The sequence below is a fragment of the Pan troglodytes genome, chromosome 4 (assembly GCF_028858775.2).
Source record: "Pan troglodytes isolate AG18354 chromosome 4, NHGRI_mPanTro3-v2.0_pri, whole genome shotgun sequence".
Lineage (NCBI taxonomy): Eukaryota > Metazoa > Chordata > Mammalia > Primates > Hominidae > Pan > Pan troglodytes.
In genome coordinates, this window is record NC_072402.2 from 80395533 (window position 1) to 80415528 (window position 19996).

General features: G+C 38.6%; 1 protein-coding gene across 2 annotated transcripts in view; it reads left to right on the forward strand.

Moving 5' to 3' along the window:
- The window catches only part of ZFR (zinc finger RNA binding protein), a 91243-nt gene extending 71926 nt beyond the window's left edge, over nucleotides 1-19317 (forward strand). For both annotated transcript variants that reach the window (XR_010156931.1, XM_016953476.4), the window contains 3 exons: nucleotides 9382-9493; nucleotides 9612-9709; nucleotides 17725-19317. Coding sequence is in view for 1 of the 2 variants with exons in the window: in XM_016953476.4 (XP_016808965.1) it covers nucleotides 9382-9493; nucleotides 9612-9709; nucleotides 17725-17904 (390 nt within the window). In the remaining variant the exon portion in view is untranslated. The remainder of the gene's footprint in view (nucleotides 1-9381; nucleotides 9494-9611; nucleotides 9710-17724) is intronic.
- Nucleotides 19318-19996: the final 679 nt, after the last annotated feature.

The following is a 19996-nucleotide window of genomic DNA, read 5'->3' on the forward strand; positions in this document are numbered from 1 at the left end:
ATTGTATTCTTTAGGCAGTGGTTTATCTGTTTTATTGCTTTTTTGTCTCTTCAAAATCAGCTCTATTGTAATCCTCATTAATAACTTATTACCTTATGATTTTACCTTTCTATATTTATTTTCCTTGGGGTTTTCTGTTATTATTTTACAAACTTCTTGAGTTAGATGCTTGATTCATTGATTTATTCTGTAGTTACAGAGGTTTTAAAGCTGCAGTTTAAAGATGAACACAAGAGTTTTGGCTGCATAGGTAATGCTTTGTAATTTGTTTTCATACTATCTTTAAACCAACAGTAGTTTTGAGGGAATTTTATTTCCCCACCCTTTCCCCGAGACGGAGTGTTGCTCTGTCACCCATGCTGGAGTGCAGTGGCTCAACCTGGGGTCACTGCAACCTCCACCTCCCAGGTTCAAGCAATTCTCCTGTGTTAGCATCCTGAGTAGCTGGGATTACAGGCATGCACCACCACGCCTGACTAATTTTTGTATTTTTAGTAGAGATGGGTTTTCACCATGTTGGCCAGGCTGGTCTTGAACTCCTCATCTCATGATCCGCCTGCCTTAGCCTCCCAAAGTGCTGGGATTACAGGCGTGAGCCACGGCACCCAGCCAAGGGAATTTTTATATTCTGCACAGTTGAAGGAGGGTTACTTTTGTTTTGGTAAATAATAATTTAGTTTTTATGGCATCGTGATTCGAAAAATGTAGTCTGCTATTTGCAATTTTTGGAATTTAAAGGGTTTTTTGGTTGCCTAATATATGTTCAATTTTTATTAACTATGGTTATTTAAAAGAAGAGATCTGCTCTCAACAAGGTATAATGTATACCTCTTAATTTTTTAACTTCAGTCATTTTGTTCCTTTTTTTGTTTGTTTTGTTTGTTTTTTTGAGACCAAGTCTCGCTGTGTCGCCCAGACTAGAGTGCAGTGGTGTGATCTCAACTCACTGTAACCTCCACCTCCTGGGTTCAAGAGATTTTCCTGCCTCAGCCTTTCAAGTAGCTGGGATTACAAGCGCGCGCGCCACCATGTCTGGATAATTTTTGTATTTTTAGTAGAGACGGAGTTTCACCATGTTGGCCAGGTTAGTCTCGAGCTCTTGGCCTCAAGTGATCTGCTCCCCTCGGCCTCCCAAAGTGCTTGGATTGTAGGTGTGAGCCACTGTGCCCAGCCCTCAACTTCTTATTGAATAGGCTAAGGGTGAGGAAGGAAGATTGATGTTGCTGTCTCTGGTGGCAGAGATGGAAGATAACTCCCATATAAGTGGATCTGTGCAGTTCAAACTCACGTTTTTCAAGGGTCAACCATATAGAGTTCCCACATATCCCCTGCCCTCACACATACACAGCCTCCCCGACACTAGAGTAGTATGTTTGTTACAATTAATGAACCTACATTGACCTGTGACTATCACCCAAAGTCCCTACAGAATATATTTTTATCACTAGTTTTCATGCTATGTTCCACACAAGTACAAAGATGTCATGCAAATCTATTCTCACCTTTTTTGATAACTCTTCTTTTCCTTCCCCTGTGAGATATGATTGGAGGATTACTTATGAAAAGGAGTAGGATTTGGCTACCTGCAGCCTTGTTAGCAAATGTAGGCTACACTCTCCTGTGTCTTCATCAAATATACTATGGCACTCCAAATGTGATGGATTTTATTGCCACCCCTTCAGTTTCAGGTTTCAATCCAAGAATGGACTCCTAGAGCTTTTGTCTTTGCAGGATTTGCTCCATTTGTTTCCTGAACCTATTTTACCATTTCCTTTCACTAACAATTTATATTCCCCTGAACCAAGAGAGCATTTGGGTATGTGAAGCTAATTTGGGGCTCTATGAAGTTTTTTTTTTTTCCCTACCTCTAATTCCTTTGGAAGATCTTACCTTTATTTTTTCTTTTATCTGCATTTTAGCCAAATGCATTTATTACTGGAAATAGTTAGATACGAATGATTACCATTTTTCTGCTCTTTCCTGATTTCCTGATTGCTTCTGTTCTTTCCTGGTTTTCAAAGTCTTCAGGATAGCAAATTCTAGTGTTTTTCTTTTTTCTGGTGAGATAGAAGATGGTCAGATGGAGTTTTTACGTTTAGGAAAATTTCTTCTGAAACTGCTTATAATGTGATTCATTTTACCTTTCTCCAAATTGAAAGTTATTGGTGAAGTTTTTGCGATTTGTTGAATCAGCTGTCATCCCCACCCTCATCTCTGGAGAGCCAAGCTTAAGCAGGGTAAACACTCTGTTCTTAAGGAATGTTCTCTGTCACTGGCCTTTTCCTCTGTTTGATTCAAGCTATTACATTTTTTCTTGAAAGGCAGTAGTGTGTATATTCTATCATTTGTTTTTGAGACAGGGTCCTGCTCTGTCATCTAAACTGGAGGGCGATGGAGCAGCCCTGGCTCACTGCAGCTTTGAACTCCTGGGCTCAAGCATTCCTTCTGCCTGAACCTTCCTAGTGCCTGTGACGATAGGCACATGCCACCATACCTGACTAATGTCTTTATTTTTAATAGAGATGAGCTCTCACTATGTTGCCCCAGCTGGTCTCGAACTCCTGGGCTCAAGCGATCCTCTTGCCACAGTCTTCCAAAGTGCTGGGATTATAGGCATGAGCCAACATGCCTGGCCCTAATATATTTCTTAATCATGTTTTGGAGGCAAGAGATCTTCAGTTTGTGTCTGTGCTATTGTCATAAACAGGAGTAACTTTTTTTCTGTTATCAAATAAATTTGAAATTCTTATGAACTGTATTATGTTTAATTTTATTTAGCATTCAGATTACTTTGAACAAATCCTTAAGTAACAATGCCTGCTTTTGTGGCCTTTCCTTTGCCACTGCAATGAGGATTGAAAATGGTGTTCTGCCTTCAAATTAGTTGTTCTTTTGTCATGAATCCATGGTGATGAAATAAAATATAGGTAGAGTTCTGTTGTAATGTTGGTCTGATATCAGAATTGCTGTGTGCTATCTAAACCTTTAGAATAATATAACTGCAGTGACTTACAAAAGGCATGTAATTTTTTTAATGTTTATTATAGACCTAGCACAATGGCTCCTACCTGTAATCCCAGCACTTTAGGAAGCCAAGGTGGGAAGGTCACTTGAGGCCAGGAGTTCAAAACCAGCCTTATTTGTATAGCAAGACCCTATGTCTACAAAAGACAAAGTTAAAAATTAGCTGGATGAGATGGCGCACACCTGTAGTCCCAGCTACTCAGGAGGCTGAGGTCAGAGAATCACTTGAGCCCAGGAGGTTGAGGCTGCAGTGAGCTGTGATTGCACCACTGCACTTCACCCTGGGCGACAGGGCAAGACCATGTCTGTCTGTCTGTCTGTCTCTCTCTCTCTCTCTCTCTCCCCCCCCCCAACACACAATGTTATTATATATTTTATTTCTAGACAGTGTCCTATGATGAGTATTTCAGCAAAAAAATCTGTTATTAAGCTGGGCACAGTGGCCCATTCCTGTAGTCCCAGGTACTCAAGAGACTGAGGCAAGAGGATCTCTTGAGCCCAGGATTTTGAGGCCAGCCTGGGCACATCGTGAGACCCTATCTCAAAAAAAAAAAAAAAAAATCTGCCACTGTATTGATTAATGTTGAAAACAGTATGCTAAGTGCAAGAATCCAGGCTCAAAAGGTCACATGTTGTGTGATTCCATTTATATGAAATATCAAGAATATATAAATCCATAGAGACAGAGTGCATGTCTCTATGGAAATAGGGATAAGTTGCTTAATGGGTAAGGGGGTTTACTTTGGGGTAATGGAGATGTTTTGGAACTTGATATGGACAACATAGTATAATAATGCTGCTGAATCATTCGTTTTAAAATGTTTCAGGTTATCTTTTTTAAGACAGAGTTTCACTCTGTCACTCAGGCTGGAGTGCAGTGGCATGATCATGACTCACTGCAGCCTCGACTTCCCAGGCTTAAGCGATTCTCCTAACTCAGCCTCCCACGTACATAGGACTGTAGGTGCATGCTACCATGCCTGGTTACTTTTTTTTTTTTTTTTTTTAATTTTTTGTAGAGATAAGGTCTCACTATCTTGCCCAGCCTGGTCTGAAACTCCTGGATCCAAGGGATCCTCCCAACTTGGCCTCCAGAAGTGCTGGGATTATAGGCGTGAGCCACCATTCCTGACCAGTTTTTTGTTTTGTTTTGTTTTGAAGAATGATATATCAAATGTAAAGGAATCATTCTCAAAGAAAGGTGAAGAAAACTGCTATAATTATTCTTCCTGCCCAAATAACAGTTGAAATACGTTAACATTTCTTTTCACGTATTTTACTGGCTTTCAGAGGTATTTGTAAGTAATACAGATTTTAGTGGTGGTGGTTTGTACTAACAGTTCTCCCGGCTGTTGCTGATAGAACCAACAAAGAGTTCTAAAATGATAGGACACTGACATCTCAGGGCAAAGAACAAACAGTCTCAGCTTACAAAAAAATCAGCAAACGGTACATGAACTACCTTAACATTTAGATACCCCTTAACAAAAATCATCTATTTAACTGTATGCACACCCCAAATCACTAAAAGCTGTAAGTAAATCTTTTCCCTGCAAGACATGACCATTTTTATTAAGACTTTCATACATTTCACCATATAAAATAAAGTGCTGTGAGTAAATATATTACAAAAATGCAACAACCTGCAAATGGGCTTACAAATCAAAGTCTGTTGTGCATGTATCAATAGTGATCCATGTCAACTGGACTATGTAAGTGGCTTTTGTATGTACAATTGCCCATTGTTGTGGTATTCATAAAATCCTATTTTAAGAGCATAAACATCTTAATTTGTAAAATGGGAATGATAGTCATATCTACCTTCAGAATGTGATTATAATGGTTAGAATCGGTTAATATATGTGAAGACTTAGAGCATCACTTAGCGAGGATAAGCACTCAGTAAGTGGTAGCTATAATGAAGAGGATAACTGCTACTACTGTTATTTAGCCAGAACTCCTAGTGCTAGAGATTGTTTCCAGTCTGTTACAAATTAAGAGCAGGGCAGAATATTTTTTGTGCTTTTCTTATGTAGTAATAGCCCTATTGTAAATCTTAGTACTGCCATTGCTGGGCTAATTAATGTGTGTCTTTTAAAAATTTGTGGCCAGGTGCAATGGCTGTAATCTTAGCACTTTGGGAGGCTGAGGTGGGCAGATTACCTGAGGTCAAGAGTTCAAGACCAGCCTGACCGATATGGAGAAACTCCCATCTCTACTAAAAATACAAAATTAGCTGGGCGTGGTGGCTTATGCCCATAATCCCAGCTACTTGGGAGGCGGAGGCAAGAGAACCGCTTGAACCTGGGAGGTGGAGGTTGCGGTGAGCTGAGATCACGCCATTGCAGCCTGGACAACAAGAGTGAAACTCCGTCTCTTGTTGGGGGGGAAAAGAAACGTTTTGATGCAGTTTGCCATTTGTGCTTTAAAGGAAGATTTTACTGGTTTACACTCCCACCAGTGAAAGTGCCTGTGTTACTGAAATCTCATCAGGTGGCTTTGTTTTGTTTGTTTTACATAGGTCTTTGTCTCTACCAGAGCTGGAAACTAATATTCACGGAAACTAGTTAATGTTTTCTCTCTGGATCACCCATTGATGAAAGATACTTATTGAAACATAGTAGGAAAGAAAACATAAGGGAAAGAAGAAAAAAAAAAAGCATTATTTTGATTTCAGAAAGACCTGGGTTCAAATCTCAACTTTATCACCTAGCTACATGACCTTGGACAAAACTATTTTTAGCTTCTTAAATTTATGGGATTTTTTTTCCATCTTGAATTAAATTATGCATATAAGTGATCATTTAGCATGGTGCCTGCCACTTACTAAGAGTTACTCTTATTATAACTGGAGATGGGATGGGAAAAAATACACTTCATGAGTGTTTTTAAAAAGCAAATAAGGCTGGGTCCAGTGGCTCACGCCTGTAATCTCATCACTTTGGCCTGTAATCTCATCACTTTGGGACACGAAGATGGAAAGATCGCTTGAGCCCAGGAGTTCAAGACCAGCTCAGGCAACATAGCAAGACCTCATCTCTACTAAAAATAAAAATTAGCCAAGCATGGTAGTGGGTTCTGTAGTGCCAGCTACTCAGGAGGCTGAGGTCAATCACTTGAGCCTGGGAGGTCAAGGCTACAGTGAGTTATTTATTTATTTATTTATTTACTTACTTTATTTATTTATTATTTTTGAGATGGAGTTTCACTCTTGTCGCCCAGGCTGGAGTGCAGTGGCGTGATCTCAGCTCACTGCAACCTCTGCCTCCCAGGTTCAAGTGATTCCCCTGCCTCAGCCTCCTGAGTAGCTGAGATTACAGGCACCTGCCACCACACCCGGCTAATTTTTTGTGTTTTTGGTAGAGACAGGATTTCGCCATGTTGGGCAGGCTGGTCTCAAACTCCTCACGTCAGGTGATCCACCCACCTTGACCTCCCAAAGTGCTGGGATTACAGACGTGAACCACCACACCCAGCCTGCTACAGTCAGTTATAATCACACCACTGCTTTCCAGTCTAGGAAACAGAGCAAGACCCTGTCTCTCAAAAAATTAATAAAAAGCAAATATACAGTGGAGTGCAGTGGCATTCACTTGTAGTCTCAGCTACTGGGGAAACTGAGGTATGATTACTTGAGCCCAGGAGTTCAAGCTCGGCTGCAGTGTGCTATGATCGTGCCTGCGAATAACTACTGCACTCCATCCTGGCAACATAGCGAGAGCCTGTCTGTAAAAAAAAAAAAAATTAAAAAATCTTTTAAAGCAAATATTACAATCCTTGATTTTTTTAATCATTTAATATGGGGAGCTTTTTCCATCTCCAGTTATAATAATTCTTAATAAGTTATTCTCTTATATAATTATAGCCTCCAAGACCCTTTACATTAAAACCTGAAGTGTTGTAATCCTTAATTTGATTCTATTTATTTTTGATATTATCTTTTTACTTTTGAATTATATTCTTCTATTTTCATTGCTCTTTTAACTGTAGACATGTGCTTGGAGAATAGCTATGTTCTTTAGAAAATTAATATGTTTTAATTGCTTAGTTCACAGTAAATGGTGTCAGAGATAGGTAGTTGATTAGTTTTATTGTGTGTGTTTAAGTGTATTGACTTTTTTGTGTTCCATAAATAATTGATTTCTTTCTTGACTTTTAATTAATTTCTGCTTTTACCTGCTGGTATAAATCAGAAATGCCTGATTCTTAAAGCCAATCAATAAACAGATTTTGAAAAAGCTTTGAGTTACTTGAAACACATTTTTATGTCTTGACATACCTGAACTGTAGCTGATTACTTAATCCTCACTTTTCTCATAACATTTGCTAAAAGTACTCAGTAAAAATTTGTGGCATTTATCGAAAGTTACGTATTTTGTGACTTCAATTTTGTGTTTTAATCACAACATCAATATTTTGCTAATTATTACTCTTGGTTTATTTTATCACTGAATTGTCAGGATTATTCTCACATTCTTTCCAAAATCATTCCATGTCTTAATCATTTACTAAGTATTTACAAAATTCTGGCTACTTGTACTAGGCAAGTGGGTTCAAGATGAGTAACACTGACCTTATTATCCTCAAGGGTCTCAAGTCTTTTCGCATCTTAAAATATTCCATACACATGCATATTCCATACATACACATAGAGTTTTCTAGATGACTGAAGCTTGTCCCTTAAAATATTAAAACTTAACTTTAAAATGAAAATCCATAAAAAATGAAAAATGTCTTGAGGGGCTGTTGCTGTGATGCCTGTAATCCCAAGGCTTTGGGAGGCCAAGGCAGTTGGTTTACATGAGTCCAGGAGTTCAAAACCAGCCTGGACAGCATAGTGAGACCCCATCTCTACAAAAATTAGCCAGGCATGGTGGCTGCGCCTGTTGTCCCAGTCGTACAGTGGCACGACCACAGCTCACTGCAACCTCAAGCTCTTGGGCTCAAGTGATCCTGCGCTGAGGTGGGAGGATCACTTGAGCCCAAGAGCTTGAGGCTGCAGTGAGCCATGGTCATGCCACTGCATTCTAGCCTGGGTGACAGAACAAGACCCTTTCTCAAAATAAAAAAGAATCTTGAACATCTTCCTGCATTCTTCAACGGAATAAACTGAGCTGTCTTAATTTTTTTAATTGTGACTTACATTTATCACTATTAATATTCATTATTTTCAGGTTTTTTCCAATCGTGCTGGAAGCTATCATTTATTTTTCATAGTTGTTAATGTGTACTATTTCTTTAAATTCTCATCTCTTAAAATGTAAAGAGATTCTGAGAAATGGCCTTGGAGTGAATAGGTTGACGTAGTTTTTACTTCTGATAAATAAGTCCATGAGCTTTTTTAGTGTATAGCCAAAAGTATGGATTCTCACTAATGTCTTTTCAGCTTTCATTATCATCTTAGGGATTTCATAGTGGTTCCAAACTAGTTTCTTTGAATTGCTGTTAGTAGTCTCATTTAAACTTTTAAGTAAAAGCTACAACATGGATAAGCCTTAAATATTATGCTAAGTGAGAGAAGTCAAACACAGAGCCACGTATTACATGATTCCATTTGTATAAAACGTCCATAGTAGGCAAATCTGTAGAAACTGGAAGTGATTTAGGGGTTGCCAAGGGCTAAAAGAAAGGGAGAATGGAGAATGACTACTAGTGGCTATGTGGTTTCTTTTGGAGATCATGAAAATGTTCTGGAATTAGGTAATGGTGATTATTGAACAACTTTGTGAATATACTAAAAACTACTGAATTGTACAGTTTAAAAGGGTGAATCTTACATGTGAATTATATCTCAATTTTTAAAAATCTAAATACAAATTTTTATCATGAGACCCTTCAAAACACCACTCCCTGCATTGGGTTTTTGTTTTGTTTTTTTTGTTTTTTTGTTTGTGAAGAGAGATGGTCTCACTCCATCACTCAGGCTACTAGAGTGCAATGGCGCGATCTCAGCTTACTGCAGCTAGTAAACGATCCCAGGCTCAAGCGATCCTCCCGCCTCAGTCCCCCAAGTAGCTGGGGCCACCAGCATGTGCCACCACATCCAGCTAATTTTTGGTTTTTTGGGGTTTTTTTTGTAGAGACGGGGTTTTGCCATCTTGCCCAGGCTGGTCTTTAACTCCTGAACTCAGGCAATCTGCCTCCCAAAGTGTTGGGATTACAGACGTGAGCCACTGTGCCCGGCCTATTCCTTAATTTTGAATGTTTTTATATTATATGTAATATTTATTTTCTGTTTTTGTGACTTGTTCTATGTAGCTTTTTCAGTCTTTAAAATTTTAGTTTGTCATGCTAGTGTTTGAAAATGAGTAATTCCTTTGGTAAGCTGTTAAACACATTTTTATGTTGTATTTTTAGGCTATGGAGTTACTAGTAGAGAAAGCAATCAGCAGTGCTTCTAGCCCTCAGAGCCCTGGGGATGCACTGAGAAGAGTTTTTGAATGCATTTCTTCAGGGATTATTCTTAAAGGTAACTCTTACTTTGTTTTTAATGAAGTAAAATGAAGTTTACTCATTTGCTGGTTGAATAATTTTTTTTATAAGTGGACAATGCTAATAATTTCCTCTCCCTGTGGTGATTGCTGTAGGTAGTCCTGGACTTCTGGATCCTTGTGAAAAGGATCCCTTTGATACCTTGGCAACAATGACTGACCAGCAGCGTGAAGACATCACATCCAGTGCACAGGTACTGGTATTCCTAAATTCAGAGCCCTATTGGGTTACTCCATTAAGGTTTTATTTTTCTGTTATTGTCTTAAGGAATATTATAAGTCACTATATAATATTCGTTCTTCTGCTTCTGTAGTAAGCAAGCCCCTAGAAAGGATATTAAAATAGCTTGCCCAAAACTAGATTTCACTAATAGAGTTTAAAATTTTATTATTTAATTATATGGGCATTTCTAAGTAAGTGTATTATATATTATAAAAATACAGCAATATTTTCAGTGTCTCATTAAATCTGGGTAATAGGTTATGTATCAAGATCAGCAGAAATTCTTATGTCCTCTGGTTGTACAAAAGTAATTTGCTGTGGTGTTTATGGTCATTATTGTTATAATTTAACCTTTCCTGCCACTGTCAAATAAAGTAAATAAAAATGTGGGCTCTGGAGACAGACTCCCTGGATTTGACTACCAACTCTGCCATCTCATCTGTAATATGGATATAAAAGCAGTATCTGTCTCAAACAGGATTGTTGAGAAGATTAAATGAGTTAATATGTGTAACCATCTTAACACCTGGTATATGGAAGGATCTTAAATGTTAGCTAGTATTATCATCTTATTAACCCTATTGAATAATTATGAAAAAGAAAAAACATTGAACCTAATGAATGAATGGAAAAAAATCAACCTAAGATTGGTACAGCTTCCCTTTGTTGATTCCAGAAATGTGCTGAGTAGGGGAAAAAAGCGTACTAGCTATGAACAGTAATCCACTCTTAAGATGCTTGGGAGTTGTTGGATTTAAGATCTTGATTGGTTATCTTGAATAATTTGGAATCTGAAAGATGTCAGGATCAAAGTAAATTGTTAGGCCAGAAATGGTATTGGGGGAGAGAGAGTAGTAATAGAATATTATGGATATCTTACAGACTCAAAACATGACCAAATTCTTATGCATTCGCTGTTTTTATTTCTTTCATTTTATATTCTAGGGAAGAAGATAGTTGCCTTAAGTGTCTGTTCTTTCTCCCTTTAGTACTTAAAGGAATTAGTTATAAATTTAAGGGAAAAGAAATTCAAAAGGAAACACTTGAAAACTAACAAAATTCATCATTAAGAAGAATGCTTACTTTTCTAAAAATGTGACCTTAAAGAAAGTGGTCTGGTTTTAAGAGGACGTTTAGGAGAACATTTAGAAGTGTTCTTAATAAAAGTGAAGGAGTTACATAATATATAATGCATTTATGTAGCACTCATGATGTAATACTTGGATGAGGAGGAAAACAGATTAGTGTTTCCTAGGAGTGTTTAAGGATAGGAAGAAGGAATGGCATGGCTCTAAAGGGGGTCTTGTGGCAACAGAACAGTTAACCATCTTGATTGTGGTGGTAGTTACATGACATAAGGCAGCATGTGTGATAAAATTGCATAGAGCTATACACACATGCACACATAAATTAGTGCATATATAACTGGTGAAATCTGAAGTACCAGTGTCAATTTCGGTTAGTTTTTCGGTGGCCTGTAGTGCCCATGTTAACGTCCCTCTTCCTTCCTTTGTCTCTGGAATGATTCCATATTTCCTTCCACAGTGTCTACCTTTATTCTTGTATGCCACTATATGTCTTTTCTCCAGTGATCCTTTTCAAGTTGCTTCTGCCAGATACAGCCTTTGTCATTTATTAAAATTCCTTCCTATAGGTAGGCGTACATAGTTTAACATACCTTTAATAAACAGGCAAAATTTATAGGGTTAATCATCCCTTCCCAAGAAGCAAATGGATTATAAAATAAACCTTTAATCCTCGATGATTATTAAAATTCCAAAATGTCTTTGGGAATGATTTGTATCAATCTTCAAATTTAGTTTGCTGCTAAATAATTGCCAGTAATATGGTAGAATTTTCTCTTCTTGTCAGACCTTAGAAGTACCTACAAACCACATGCAGAACAAGAGATTATAGGGTGCTCACTCAAACCTCAAATGCTATATTGGTTTTACTTACTGGAGTATTCCTTCATTTAGAAACTCATAAAATATTAGCATAGGCTGGGCCGGGTGCAGTGGCTTCCACCTGTAATCCCAGCACTTAAGGAGGTCAAGGCGGGCGGGCCACCTGAGGTCAGGAGTTTGAGACCAACCTGGCAAAACCCTGTGTCTACTAAAAATAAAAGAATTAGCCGGGCGTGGTGGCATGTGAGTGCCTGTAGTCCAAGCTACTTGGGAGACTAAGGCACGAAAATCGCTTAAACCCAGGAGGCACAGGTTGCAGTGAGCCGAAATCGCACCATTGCACTCTAGCCTGGGCAACAGAGTGAGACTCCATCTCAAAAAAAAAAAAAAAAGAATAGGCTGATGCTTAGTAAGAATATCTCTGTGGTAAAAATGTATAAATATTCTTTATTATATATGAGATATCTTTTGATATTTTCTGTTAATGTAGAAGAAAACACTATTATGTTATCTTTAGGAAGGACCTTTTATAAGTCTCTCTGAATAAAGAATTAGTATATTATGATGATAAATATTCCTAGTTCTCACCTGGGAAGTTAACAGTCTTATAACTTAAGTGAAGTAGAGAAACGGTACTGGCAAAAGTCCCTAATAATTGTAGACTAAGTAGAATGCTGTATCAAGTCCTGACTACAGATGACTTTGAGACTTTCAGGATTTTCAAAGCAGGTGTATGAGCCAAAATTCTTAGCAACTAGAATTATCTAACTTGGGGGAAAAGTTTTGGAGCAATAAATTCCCATGTGGATGACTAAACCAGTAACTATCCTTTATCTCAAAATCAGAGCAGGGATTTAAAATAGTGTGAACAGCAGTCACTTTGAAAAACAGGTTAGGGCCAGGCCCAGTGGCTCACGCCTGTAATCTCAAGACTTTGGGAGGCTGAGGCAAGAGGATTGGTTGAGCCCATGAGTTCAAGAACGACCTGGCAACATAGCATAACCTTATCTCTATAAAAAATTTTAATTAGCTCTGGGCATGGTGGCGTGCACCTGTAGTCCCAGCTACTCAGGTGGCTTGAGGTGGGAGGATCACTTAAGCCCAGGAAGTTGAGGGTTCAGTGAGCAACGGCTCATGCCTGTATCCGAACAGTTTGCGAGGCCGAGGTGGGAGGATCTCTTGAGCCCAGGAGTGCATTACCAGTTTGAGCAACATAGCAAGACCTCATCACTTAAAAAAAGGAAAAGAGAAGCAGGTTAGCAGCTCCTCAGTAAGTTAAACATGGATTGCTATATGCCTCAGCAACTCTTTGATATCTAGATATATACTCAAGAGAATTGAAAAAAATATGTCCCCACAAAAACTTGTGCACAAATGTTCAAAACAGCATTATGTGTGATAGTCAAAAAGTAGCAACAACCTAAATGTCCATCAATTGATGAATGGGTGAATAAACAAATACAGTCATACGTTAGAATATTATTCAGCCAGACATTAAAAGAAAGTACTGACACATGCTATGATGTGAATGAACCTTAAAAACTTTATCCTAATTATCTCGTTTATATGAAATATTCATAATAGGCAGTGGTAGTTCTCAGGGCCTAAGGATAGAGGGGTTGGGGAGTAACTGCTGTTGGGCTTGGGGTTTCCACTTAGGGTAATGAAAATGTTCTAGGATAAGATAATAGTGATAGTTGAGTAACTTTGTAAGTATTCTGAAAACTTCTGAATTTTACATTTTAAAGGTGTACATTTTAAAGGTATATGAATTTTACCAGAAAAAAAGAGTCCAGTTACGTTGAAGCCTATAACTATGTAGAGAAAGTTGCTGTTTAATCAAGTGACTGTAAAATTTCCTTGAATTAGGTTAAGTGGGTATATCCCTAGAAATGGAGGGATAGATTAAATCATGTCTCTGAAGTCCCCCTAGTTTCAAGATTTTAAGAAATCTTTTGAAATTGGTGCCAAAGATATTCTTACATACACATGGTCATGTAGTGAAAGTTTATTTTTATTCATGAAGTAACAAGGAATTTTTCTTTCTTTTTTTTTTTTTTTTTTTCCTTAAGACGGAGTCTCGCTCTGTCACCCAGGCTGGAGTGCAAAGGCGCAATCTCAGCTCACCTCCGCCTCCTGAGTTCAAGCGATTTTCCTGCCTCAGCCTCCTGAGTAGCTGGGATTACAGGCATGCGCCACCACCCCCCGGCTACTTTTTGTATTTTTAGTAGAGACGGGGTTTCACCATGTTGGCCAGGCTGGTGTCGAACTCCTGACCTCGTGGTCCACCCACCTTGGTCTCCCAAAGTGCTGGGATTACAGGCGTGAGCCACCGCACCCGGTCAAGGATTTTCTTTCCTAATCATAGTGATTTCAGTCATACACAATGTTTCTATACTGATGCACATTTTTTTGTGTTCTAAGGAAGGAATCTTTTGGCATTGGCTGCTGTTAGGGAGCAACTTAGACTCATTGAAAACCAGCTACAGTATCAGTACATTTTTAAGATTGCACAGTGAATGCCACATTCTTCTGGCTGAAAGTAAACAACCCATTAAATAGATATTAGCATATCTTTAAGCTTTAGGGCAGGGGTATCCAGTCTTTTGGCTTCCCTGGGCCACATTGAAAGAAGAATTGTGTTGGGCCATGCATAAAATACACTGACACTGATGATAGCTGATGGGCTAAAAAGAAAAAAAAATCGCAAAAAAATCTCATAATGTTTTAAGAAAGTTTATGAATTTGTATTGGGCCACATTCAACACTGAGGGCCACGGATTGGACAGACTTGCTTTAGGGGTTTTTTGGTTTTGTTTTTGCTGTTTTTTTTGAGACAGTTTCACTCTGTCACACAGGCTGGAGTGCAGTGGCACCATCTGGGCCCACTGCAGCCTCAACCTCCCCGTCTCACACAATCCTGCCTTAGCCTTGCAAGTAGTTGGAACCACAGATGTGCGACACCATGCCCAGCTAATTATTTGTAGAGACAGGGTCTCCTTATGTTTCCCAGGCTGGGCTCAAGTGATCTTCCCACCTCCACCTCCCAAAGTGCTTAGCCACCATGCCTGGCTAAGCTTTAGAATTTTAATAGATTTTAATAAATTTTAATAAAAGAAAAATGAAGTAAAAGCACAAGATAAGATGATATGATTCAGTGCCAAAGTTTGCCTTCCCTTCCCTTATCTTGGAAAACAGTAGGCTCTTTTTGGCTGTCAGTTCTGCTGATAGTTCGATATGCCCTTCAGCCAAGACGATTAATTAACATTTGGTCTGAACTTCCCCCCTCCCCTTTTTTTTTAATTTAAAAAAAAAGTTAATTAAAATTTCAGAGGGAGAAGAGGATAGAACTTTAAAAATTGATTTAAATTTTTTTTTTTTCTTTGAGATGGAGTCTCGCCGTGTCGCCCAGGCTGGAGTGCAGCCGCCTCCGGGGTTCATGCCATTCTGCCTCTGCCTCCTGAGTAGCTGGGACTATAGGCGCCCGCCACCAAGCCCGGCTAATTTTTTGTATTTTTAGTAGAGACGGGGTTTCACCGTGTTAGCCAGGATGGTCTGGATCTCCTGACCTCGTGATCCACCGGTCTAGGCCTCCCAAAGTGCTAGGATTACAGGCTTGCGCCACCGCGCCCGGCCTTAAATTTTCTTTTTTTATTTTTTGAGACAGAGTCTCTCTCTGTCACCCAGGCTGGATTGCAATGGCACAATTTTGGCTCACTGCAACCTGTGCCTGCCGGGTTCAAGCGATACTCCTGCCTCAGCCTCCAAAGTAGCTGGGACTACAGGTGCATGCCACCACACCTGGCTAATTTTTCTATTTTTAGTAGAGATGGGGTTACACCATGTTGGCCAGGCTGGTCTCAAACTCCTGACTTAAGTGATCCTTCCACCTTGGCCTCCCAGAGTGCTGAGATTACAGGCATGAGCCACCACATTCAGCCAATTTTAATTTTCATTTGGAATTGGAAATACAAGAGAATTGCTAAGAAAAGTTCAACTCTACCAGATATCAAAACATCCTATAAACCAACAGAAATTTAAACTGTAGTTATGGCACAGAAGTAGACAGATAAACCTTTGGAATGGAAGAACCTTGAAGTAGACCATTAGATATAAGGGAATTAATGTATGACAGACCTGATGCTTCAAATCAGTGGGAAAAGATGAATCATCAGCAAAGTGGTATTGAGATAACTGGCTAATCATCTAAGGAAAAAATTAAGCTATACATATATACAAGTAAATGCCAGCTGACTTAAGGAGCCACACATAAATTATCAAAGTATTAAGAAAAATATAATTTTTACATAGGCAAGATCTTTTTAAGAAGGCTGTAAATACAGGAAGCCATGAAGGATATTATTGGAAATTTCATATGGTATCTTTAAACTTAAGGAAATGAGCCAGCAAAAATATGCTGCACCTCACTGATTGATTAAAAAATACAAGTTGGCTGGCCCTGGTGGCCCACACCTGTAATCCCAGCACTTTGGGAGGCCAAGGCAGGCAGATCTCCGGAGGTCAGGAGTTCAAGACCAGCCTGGCCAACATGGTGAAACCCCATCTCTACTAAAAATACAAAAGTTAGCCTGGCATGGTGGCATGCACCTGTGATCCCAGCTGCTTTGGAGGCTGAGGCAGGAGAATCACTTGAACCCTAGAGGCGAAGGTTGCAGTAAGCTGAGATCGCGCCACTGCACTCCAACCTGGGCAACAGAGCAAGACTCTGTCTCAAAAAATAAATAAATAAATACAAGTTATAGCCAGTCATGATAGCTCAAGCCTGTAATCCTAGCAGGTGGGCAGAGTTCAAGACCAGCCTGGGCAACATGGCGAAAATACCCCGTCTCTACAGAAAATAGAAAAATGAGCCAGGTGTGTTGGTGTGAGCCTGTGTTCCTGGCTACTCGGGAGGCTGAGTGAGATCTGAGCCCAGGGAGGTTGAGGTTGCAGTGAGTTGTGATGGCACCACTGCACTCCAGCCTAGGCAACAGAGTAAGACCATGTCTCAAAAATGTTGTAAATAACAATTAGATACTGTTTTGCCCATCATACTTGTGAGAATATTTTTCTGTTTATAGTATCCAGAAGGGGGAAGCAGACTTGCATACATATTACTAGTGGATATATTAATCAGTATAAATTTTGGGGAGCTTCATTTGTTAGTACTCATCACTTTTATATGTTCAGCGGTCCCACTGATTAATAAAAGTTCTTTCTCCAGAACCTGTCACATAAGTGCACAGAAACATCTTAAAACAAGCATTCATTGTAATACAGTAATAAAAATACTTGGAGGCCGGGCGCAGTGGCTCACGCCTGTAATCCCAGAACTTTGGGAGGCCGAAGCGGGCAGATCACGAGGTCAGGAGATCGAGACAATCCTGGCTAACACAGTGAAACCCCGTCTCTACTAAAAATACAAAAAAAAAAAAAATTAGCCAGGCGTGGTGGCGGGCACCTGTAGTCCCAGCTACTTGGGAGGCTGAGGCAGGAGAATGGCGTGAACCTGGGAGGCGGAGCTTGCAGTGAGCCAAGCTCGTACCACTGCACTCCAGCCTGGGCAACAGAGCGAGACTCTGTCTCAAAAAACAAAACAAAACAAAAATACTGAAACCAGCCTAGTGTTTACCAGTAGAAAATTAGGTAAATAAGTTTGGTACATCCACATGAGTATAATTACAGTTCTTAAATTACATACTGTCTACCAAATGCCTAGGAAAGCCATCAGCAACCATTCTGTTAAAGCAGGTAGCTCCCATTTTTCTTTGTTTTCAACATCCTGCTTGTTTCTTTGATGTCACTTCTCATAATTTTTGTAATTTTGTGTGTGTGTTAAAGTTTTTTGTTTTTTTTTTTTTACTTACTGTTTAAGATAACAAAATGGCATGCACACAGAAAAGCTAGGAAATAAAAACATGAGAACATACAGATTATTTCAGTTGTGAAAGTAATTCCTTTAAATGTTTCTTTCATTACACATGCTTTTTTATGTTGCATTTGGAGGGAGGTAAATGTAGTAAGTATTACTACTTGGGGTTTTTCAATTAACTCAAAATTCTGACTCTCTTTGTTGCAGTTTGCATTGAGACTCCTTGCATTCCGCCAGATACACAAAGTTCTAGGCATGGATCCATTACCGCAAATGAGCCAACGTTTTAACATCCACAACAACAGGAAACGAAGAAGAGATAGTGATGGAGTTGATGGATTTGAAGCTGAGGGGAAAAAAGACAAAAAAGATTATGATAACTTTTAAAAAGTGTCTGTAAATCTTCAGTGTTAAAAAAACAGATGCCCATTTCTTGGCTGTTTTTCATTCATAATAATGTCTACATTGAAAAATGTATCAAGAATTTAAAGGATTTCATGGAAGAACCAAGTTTTTCTATGACATTAAAAAATGTACAATGTTAGGTATTATTTGAATGGAAAGACACCCAAAAAAAAAAAAAATGTGCTCCGACTAGGGGGAAAACAGTAGTTCCGATTTTTTCCCATTATTTTTATTTTATTTTCTGGTTGCCCTAGCTTCCCCCCCTCTTTTTGTGTCTTTTATTAACTAGTGCATTGTCTTATTAAATCTTCACTGTATTTAATGCAGGATTTGTGCTTCAGTTGCTCTGTGTATTTTGATATTTTAATTTAGAGGTTTTGTTTGCTTTTTGACACTAGTTGTAAGTTACTTTGTTATAGATGATATCCTTTACCCCTTCTTAATATTTTACAGCAGTACGTTTTTTTGTAACGTGAGACTGCAGAGTTTGTTTTTCTATATGTGAAGGATTACAACACAAAAAGTTATCCTGCCATTCGAGTGCTCAGAACTGAATGTTTCTGCAGATCTTGTGGCATTTGTCTCTAGTGTGATATATAAAGGTGTAATTAAGACAGAGTTCTGTTAATCTAATCAAGTTTGCTGTTAGTTGTGCATTAGCAGTATAAAAGCTAATATATACTATATGGTCTTGCAACAGTTTTAAAGCCTCTGCATAAATGATAATAAAAATGCATGACATTCTTGTTTTTAATAGACTTTTAAAATCATAATTTTAGGTTTAACACGTAGATCTTTGTACAGTTGACTTTTTGACATAGCAAGGCCAAAAATAACTTTCTGAATATTTTTTTCTTGTGTATAAGTGGAGAGGGCATTTTTCACATATAAGTGGGCTAACCAATATTTTCAAAAGAACTTCATCATTGTGCAACTAACAACAGTAACTAGCCCTTAATTATGGTGACAGTTCCTTATTGGTGTGTGTGAGATTACTCTAGCAACTATTACAGTATAACACAGATGATCTTCTCCACACACCCCATCACCCAGATAATTTACAGTTCTGTTAACAGTGAGGTTGATAAAGTATTACTGATAAAAAATTATCTAAGGAAAAAAACAGAAAATTATTTGGTGTGGCCATCTTACATGCTTATGTCTCCTACACAAAGCTAAATATTCTAGCAGTGATGTAATGAAAAATTACATCTTACTGTTGATATATGTATGCTCTGGTACACAGATGTCATTTTGTTGTCACAGCACTACAGTGAAATACACAAAAAATGAAATTCATATAATGACTTAAATGTATTATATGTTAGAATTGACAACATAAACTACTTTTGCTTTGAAATGATGTATGCTTCAGTAAAATCATATTCAAATTTATTGAGTACTGCATCTTGTTATTCCTGACAAATGTTTGTTGTCTAAGCACATAATTTTCAGAAAATTTTGTAATTCAATACTATATTGGCTTAATTTCTTTCTAGGGTCAGAATCTACCCCCAAAGTCTTAGAGGGCCAGGAAACTATAGGAGACCACAGGGGAAATAGAACAGGAGACTCAGACTTTTCTCCCAGATTCATCACATACAGATTATCTAATCTAAAAATCTGAAAATTGTCAAAATCTGAAACTTTTTGAGGGCCTACATGACATTCAAAGGAAATGCTCATTGGACCATTTCAGATTTTCAGATTAGGGATACTCAACTGATAGAAATATTCCACAATCCAAAACACTTCTGGTCCCAAGCATTTCAGCTAAGATATACTCAACCTGTACTGTCTGTTTAACTTGGACAAGGCTTTTTTCCCTTTGTAAATTTTCCTGGGCCTCATTTTACTCTCCTTTAGAATTTCGTTCCTCACAATTCTCTTGGAAGAATGCTGGCCTGGCACAATGGCTCACGCCTGTAATCCTAACACTTTTGGAGCCCGAGGCAGGCAGATCTGCTTGAGCTTAGGAGTTTGAGACCAGCCTGGGCAACATGACATAGTATACATCATATTTTTTCGATGAGGAAACGAGCCCAGAATGGCTAAATGAAGATTATACACCTTA